Source organism: Megalobrama amblycephala, linkage group LG7, assembly GCF_018812025.1.
Source record: "Megalobrama amblycephala isolate DHTTF-2021 linkage group LG7, ASM1881202v1, whole genome shotgun sequence".
Taxonomy (NCBI): domain Eukaryota; kingdom Metazoa; phylum Chordata; class Actinopteri; order Cypriniformes; family Xenocyprididae; genus Megalobrama; species Megalobrama amblycephala.
The window spans coordinates 31,650,552-31,658,432 of NC_063050.1; the positions used below are offsets into that span (position 1 = coordinate 31,650,552).

General features: G+C 35.5%; 1 protein-coding gene across 1 annotated transcript; it reads right to left on the reverse strand.

The window, feature by feature from the left end:
- Positions 1-520: 520 nt before the first annotated feature.
- LOC125272297 (heat shock transcription factor 2 binding protein) lies at positions 521-7,598 on the reverse strand. Its single transcript, XM_048197054.1, has 8 exons — positions 7,343-7,598; positions 6,768-6,915; positions 5,806-5,909; positions 4,087-4,236; positions 3,866-4,007; positions 3,633-3,750; positions 3,152-3,255; positions 521-1,503 (listed from the first exon to the last, which is right to left on the reverse strand). The coding sequence occupies exons 1-8, from the start codon at positions 7,391-7,393 to the stop codon at positions 1,271-1,273; spliced, it is 1,050 nt and encodes a 349-aa protein (XP_048053011.1). The 5' UTR covers positions 7,394-7,598; the 3' UTR covers positions 521-1,270.
- Between the last annotated feature and the right edge of the window lie 283 nt (positions 7,599-7,881).

A 7,881-nucleotide genomic window follows, 5' to 3' on the forward strand; every position in this document is an offset into this window, starting at 1 on the left:
AACAAAAGAAGTATGTCCAAATTCACAGTACTCATAAAAGAGTAGGCAATAAGCAACCAGATGACCTACAACATCAAATGAGATTCTGAAGTGTGCATACAATATTCAAATAAGCACCTAAAAAAGTGCGGCCTGTGAATTCAAACATACTGCTTTTGTCACATTCTATTTTTATAGAGACGTATATTGAATACAGCCCTCTTGTTTTTTGCCTTAGCTGACTGACGTCAGCTTTTATCTCATCAAATGACCTCATTTCCTTGTTCTGTTATCATAATCAGCCATTCAGCTTAAATGATTGGTCACAAAATTATATACACAACAGGATTATGTAATTTATAAAAGCAACACACATTGTAGGTTGTGAGAATGTAATAAAGTAAAGAGAAGGACATTGTGAAAACCTGGCTGATGGTCTTTTTTGATGCATTTCTCTGAGATGACCAAAGGAATATCTTACTAATTGGCTTCACTGACAAACTCTTTTACAGCAGAACAAATCATCAGAGTAAAAAAAAAAAACCTTCTAAAATCTTTTAATTGTATAACCTGAAACATATTTTTGCAAAATAAATATACAGATGAACAGTAAGGGGGAAAAGGAGAAAGACCACAATCAAAACAATAACTCAACTAGAACATTCTATTTGTCAAACATTGGGGGGAAAATTCAACCTAAAGTGCAACCTTAAAAAGCTCTGCATTTAACTTTTTAGATACACTGGGCACAATTATGTCTAACATTATTGCTGCTGACTTCCAAAGGGCTATACTTAAATTGGTTCTGTGACATCTGACCCCTGTCTGCTGATTATTCTGCTGCTGTCCTAGCAGTGATACTAAATTTATAATTCCACATATGCTGGACAACAGAGATGGCTGATGGTGCTAGAAAGGGCAGCACACATTATACACTGAATGAAATTATCATCAAATCAAAGTGATGTAAAGGGCACAAAGAGTATGCAAGCATGTGGCACATCTATCTATAGTGGTGGTCAGCATTTATATCACAAAAAAGAAGTAGAAGTATTTTTTTACACATCTCTTGGGTAAAAACTAAACTAAACTGTCAAATGAAAAATAATTCTTTGTATACAAAAAAGTTTAACACTTGCTTCAGCTTCGTTTGGAACTGTCTTCTTAGGTTTCTTTAGATGATTATGCCTAGAACATTGCAAAGTATCAGAACTAGAACTAATATGTGGTTTGCTGGACCTAGATTAAACCTAGACCTCTCAATATTTAAGGAAGTATGAAAGCCTGGGCTTCACTGCTCCTTCTCTGTGACTTTAGTCTGGGTGTTGGTAAAGCTAGCCAGATCTTCAAGTGTTTCCTGGGCTGTTTGTTTGAGAGCGGGGTGGCAGCTTGAAGCTAGATGGTGGATACGATTGAGTGGGAAAGAGCTGAGAAAATCAGTGTTCACGTGTGACATGATGTCTCTCTCTAGCAGTAAAGACTGTAGGAGCCTCAATGACTGCAGACACACTTCTGGGTCAGGGTCTGTGGGAGAGGGAAAGAGTGTGTTTCTTTGTATGCCATGGGGTTAGAATCTGTAATCCTCTACACCAGGGGTTCCCAAACTTTTTTGTCAGCTGAACCCCTTAGACAAAATACACTAGATGGACAAAAGTATTGGTACACCTGACCATTACATTAACAGGGATTTAATGACATTGCATTCTATATATAGACATTAATGTGGAGTTGGTCCCCCCTTTGCAGCTATAAACACTTCCACTCTTCTGGGAAGGATTTCCATAAGATTGGAGTGTTTTTTTGGAATTTTTTACACACTAATCTAATAGATCATTAGTGCGGTCAGTCAATGATGTTGGACAAGGAGGCCTGGCTTGTAATCTCCATTCCAGTTCATCTTAAAGGTGTTAGATGAGTTTGAGGTCAGGGCTCTGTGCAGGCCAGTCAAGTTCTTCCACACCAAACTCACCCAATCATGACTTTATGGACTGGAATACAAAAGGGCCTCACCAATTTGTGATGTGACACTTGCATTGTGCACTTGGTGACTTTGCGTGGTCTTCTGCTTCCTGACTTCAGAACGACCCATTTTTTCCACAAATGTTTGTAAATGCAGACTGCATGGCTAGATGCTTGATTTTATACACCTGTGACAATCGGTCTGATTGAAACACCTGAATTCAAGAATTAATACTTTTGTCCATATAGTGTATTTGGGTCATTGACAAATAAGGTTTTTAAAAGTGTAAAAAAAAACATAATGGAAATATAATTAATTTAAAGTTTTATTAAGTGTTAACAAGTTTCAAACAATGCTAACAGGCTGATTTCTAGCTAGCCAGCAAAAGGACAATCAAACATTTTATATTTAGTTAAAGTTTTTAAAATATTACAACATTTTCCATGTTTTATAGCGGTTGTACCGAATGACCTGGTGTTTCGGGACATGCATGTGAGCAATTGAAAACATGAATTTTTCAAATAGTTAAGGACCATGTGGTCCTTCGCAGGTATTTGAATGCTGTCACATCCTGTCACATGATATTGACCGCATGACTTGATCCAAAATGGTCCCTTTATATTGGTTACTCTGAATGACATCAATAAAATTAATTTTTCAGGATGTTCTTTCTCATAATAAAGCAATGACTTCTACACATAATTTTAATACCATTTTGCACTATGTTGATATATGATGTTATAAAATCATGTCATGTCTCATATCTTAAAATATATACATTTATTACATTTTAAGATATTTTAATCACAAATGAAATGGCTGTATTGGCCTTTGGATGGTTAAACCGAATGACCTTTTGACACTTGCAAAATGAAATGTTGCAAAATTCTATCCAAAAAATTGTCCAAAAATACAGTGAACTTAGCACGCATTGCTTTCCCAAAATGCATGTTAAACTCGCTGTACAAACAGAGATGGCATTTGTGAGAAGGCAAGGTGTAATCAAGGAATTTTGATTTCAGTTTTATTTTGACTAATTTTGGATTTATTTTTTTCATCAACTCCCAAACCCCGCAGTTCCCTCGCAAACACCCATTTGGGAAACCCTGGTTTACACAAACAGCATTGTGATGGTATCTGACTGGGATTATATGAACTCTAAAGTTTTGAGAGGCCTCTCTCTCAGGAACTCACAAACATATACATACAAACCTTCCAGAAGGGTGCACAGAAGAGGTAGAAGTCCAGGACTCTCACTTATAAGCTTCAGTCCGTTCACACTGATAGTGATGTTATATAAAGCCATTAGCATCAATCTGCACACAAAAATTTAAAAAGTTAAATACTTCAGGAAGAAACACATACATCGACTTACAATATACATTACACACAATAACAACAACAACAACAACTTAATTTCTTCTAAGAAACCTGCATGTGAAAGTAAGACTGCATATTGGGTCAATTACACGTGTCCACAATACAGAAAAGGAAAAATCTTTTAAAAATCTAGTAAAAACGTTTTTATTCATGACATGAAAAAATGTCATGTGGTGTAACCATCATGTAAAAAAAGTCACATTTTCCTTACACCCTGAAGAGTCCACAACTTGATCATTATTTTCACAAATAAATCATTTATATCACAAATATCAGTCATTTTCGTTATGTGTATTTTAAAGTTGTGACATACACTTTGAGTTTTGGAAATACTCCTGGTTTCATTAGTCCCAGTAGCCGCATCAGAGTACCCAACATGATGTGGGCAGAAGAGGATAGGAAGTCTCGTCCACAAGATACAGCAGCTACATCTAAAACCAATGAATAGATGAAATTACCATTTCTCATGTTCTTGAGATGGTAATATATAAATATGTCATGACAGTTAGATGGAACTAGAATTTAGAACAAACTCTGTGCCCTCACTGGTAACAACACCAGCCAGCGCCAGAACGAAGTGATGCTCATGTGAGTTGTAACTCTGTTGTGGCTTTGCATCTTCATCCAGAGACTTGATGAAAGACTCCAAGGTTTGACCTGCTATGCTCAGGAAGGGCTCCAGTTTACCCTGTGGACAACAACCCGGATTCACTTTTACTGGAAGTCATCACTTAATAGTGTCCACTCTCAAAATGGTACAAACTTACATCAGTCAATATGTCTCTGATCGCTTCCTCCCTTTGGGATGCACTCCAGAGCAGGGTGCAAGATGCAGCGCCCAACTCAGTACAAAAGTCTTTCTGTTGTTGCAGCTGCTCTCTGCACTCCCATAACTGCTGCTTTAGAACCAGCTTCTCCTACAATTGTACAAATGTAAATCTACAACCTTCTTGACTGCAAAGGTCCCAAAAATATTTCTGGTATATTTTCAGAAAATAACAAATGAATATATTAAAATGTATATGGGTCATTGATGAATAAGGTTCTTAAAAGTTAAAAAAACAAAACAAAAAAAACCTAATGGAGATATAATTAATTTTTAATTGTTATTATGTGTTTACAATGGGATTATGTGGTTTTTATAATCAATTAACACTGCTTTTGTCATTTTTACAAGATGGACAATATTTGACACCAAAAAGTCATTCGGTTTAACCAAAATTTCAATTATACCGAATGACGATATTTTCAAACAATGCAAACAGGCTGATATCTAGCTAGCAAAAGGACAATCAAACATTTTATATTTAGTACAAGTTTTTAAAATATTACAACATTTTCCATGTTTTATAGCGATTGTACCGAATGACCTGATGTTTCGGGACATGAGTATGCGCAAGTGAAAATGTGAATTTTTCAAATAGTTAAAAGAGAGTTAGTTACTTTGCTTCATGACCATGTGGTCCTTTACAGGTGTCTGAATGATGTCACATCCTGTCACATGATATTGACCACATGACTTGATCCAAAATGGTCTCTTTATATTGGTTACTCCAAATGACATCAATGAAATTCATTTTTCCGGACATTCTTTCTCATTACAAAGCAATAACTTCTACACATAATTTTAATACCATTTTGCACTATGTTGATATATGATGTTATAAAATCATGCCAGAATAAAAAATATATACATTTATTACATTTTAAGATATTTTAATCACAAATGAAATGGCTGTACTGGCCTTTGAATGATTAAACCGAATTACTTTTGATCCTTCATAATCTTTAAAATACCTTTATATGTGGAAAAATATAATTAAAACCTTTTGGATTCAATAAAAGACATCTAGTTGTACTACCGTACATACTTTGGATATCACACATTTGTTTTTTATTATTATTAAGGCCTTTGGGCAAAAAAATAACGTAATTGAACCAAATATTAATATGATTAAATAAAATATAAATAATTGAAATAAATTTCATAATACTAGAAGTTTCAAAAACTCAATGTTCTTCAGGGTTTACACTTTTTATTACAAATTAATTTACACAACTTTTCTAGTTTTCTATTTTTTTTCCTGCAAATTTCTAAGCGATTTCTACCTGATAACATTTTAGAGTTTGACATGTATATACATTGGGTTAGGGTTTCTGTTTCCATTTTCACACACACACACACACACACACACACACACACACACACACACACACACACACACACACACACACACTTTGTTTTAACTTATTTTAAAGTTGATTTTGTCTTATTTTAGATCATTGTAAGCTGCCCTTTAGTCCCTTTGGAAGTGTGATGAGGCCCTCTAGTGGGTCCCAGCACTCTGGTTGAGAGCCACTGCACTAGTTAATAGATATACAGTATATTAATGAAAAACAACTTGTGCAGATGCTTTCCTACAATCTTCCTATAAATCATAAGGTTTCTTTTCAGTGTGATCTCATACATTTCTTGTTTTTAGTACCTGTCTCTCTCTTTGACAGTCGCTGAGTGCAGCTTCTAGTCTGGAGCGGATGTGCAGACAATCGTCTCTCTGTTGCTGCTGCTCACGTTCACTGCGCTCTTTAACTATAGAACAATCAAGAACTTTTTAATAAGTCAACAGTCAGAATTAACAGATAACAGCATTAGATTAACCATTTAGTATTGTTATAAATGCTGTTAAACAGGGCTGTGCACCATTCAGAACTGAATTGAGACAGTCTTAAATTTTGGTTTAGTTTCAGAATTTGCACTAAATTTGAATTGATCAAGGGGAAAGAATGCCTAATTGCAATTTGAATCCAAGTAGTTGAAATGAATGGAATAATAACTGGAATTTTTAACTAGGATAGTTAAAAATTAGAAGAGATTGTCTTTGCTAAGACTAACTTAGAGCTGTTGGCTTAGAGCTATGTTCATATTGCTACTGTAACTTCTGTGAGCCATTGAATGAAAGTGAGGCTGAGGAATAGACATCGTATCAGTGGGTTTTGCTGTCATTTAATGTGTTTTTGGATTGTTCTGCTGATGAAACACTACAAAAATATCTTTAAAAAAAAACCCAAAAAACTCCAGACAACAAGAGTTATGGAAAATTAAAAGTGATCTGTGAGCTTTATACAGCGATGCCATTGAAAACACAGCAAGTCTATCCCTCACAGCCTCGCTTTCATACCTGTCATGGCGTTGCACTTAACAGTGGAAGAATGTTTGAATTTTTTCCCAGAATGTATTAACTGTTCCTCTTACTGTTATTCCAATTCAAATTTCAATTCAACTTCCTATGTGGCCAATTTCATTCAAATTCCATCTCTTGAATTAAAAGCTTCAGTTCAGCTGAATCTACAGATGTCTATAGTACAAAGCCCATATGTTTCCATATTAGTGCATATTCTTTTGTGTCATAACTGAGCACAGATACTATAAAGAGATTTTTTTTCTTACATGCGTCCAGAGACCGTCCTTTTTGAATAGTTTCAATAAAGTCACTATTGATTACTTTTGGCATAAACTCTCGTAGTGTTCTGACTTCTGCCTCCAATTTCTCCAAGTCACGCTTTCTGACTCGAACGAAGCAATCTGATCCCACATCCTTTAAACACACATAATCATGTTTGCTTACTGTTAGAGGTAGACAAACGTTACAGGGCAAGTTTGACATTGGACAGGGCCATCTGCTGTATGCACGGTACCAAATTACCCCTGAAGTGTATTTTGTATTACTAAACGTGTGTTAATGGTGGAACACTGACATCTTGTGGTAATGCTCATGCTTGTTTTAGTCTTGATACAACTATCCTAGTTTATAACAGAAGAGTTGGTCTTGGAAAGCGATTATAATGTTTTTGTGTTGACAACATGTATTTGAAAAGTCTTGATATGGTTACAGGAGTATAGAAATATCAAACAAATATTTAATTAGCTAACTAGCTAGCTAACACACTAAGCACAGAAGCTTCCACTTAACTTAAACTAATTTGTCAACAACAAGCTTACACTTGTAAAAATAGTAAAGTTACCTCTCCTGCAGATGACAAAGACGAAACAATAACTGTATTGCTTGTTTTCATTTCAAAAAGTGCAAATTTGATAACGTTGGACGAAAGACCTCTGACCTATTAAAATGTTTAAAATATGTCTTTAGCGCCCTCCGCTGGTCATCTCCTTGTCGCCCATCCCCCAAATCGAGAACAGACATTGGCGCCTCCGAGAACTTTTTAATAGTGTTGCCAGATGGGCAGAGTAAAAATCAGTCGCCGTGATTTTGCCAAGACATGTTCGTAGATCAACATATTTTCAACAACATTCCTGTCCAAAAATATACTTTTAACCCTATCCCCACCCCTAAACCACATTATTCTATCCATAACGTCTCCCTAAAATCAGAGGGAAATAACAACACTGTTGTAAGCCTAAACTTGAGATAAACTGTAAACTTGTCTCTTAAATCGGACTGGTCGATTGAAATGTTGTTCCAGGATCAACATAGTTGTTCCAGTGAACTTGGTGTTGTGCCACCCTATGATTTTTACCTGTAACGGTTTATTTGTATGATCCA

Excerpts from the sequence above, each read along its gene's own strand:
- LOC125272297 (XM_048197054.1), bottom strand. The coding sequence starts at position 7,393 with ATGAAAACAAGCAATACAGTTATTGTTTCGTCTTTGTCATCTGCAGGA. Across the intron at positions 3,751-3,865 it reads GCTGGCTGGTGTTGTTACCA|ATGTAGCTGCTGTATCTTGT; the intron begins GTGAGGGCACAG and ends CATTGGTTTTAG. Across the intron at positions 3,256-3,632 it reads GTATTTCCAAAACTCAAAGT|ATTGATGCTAATGGCTTTAT; the intron begins GTATGTCACAAC and ends TTTTGTGTGCAG.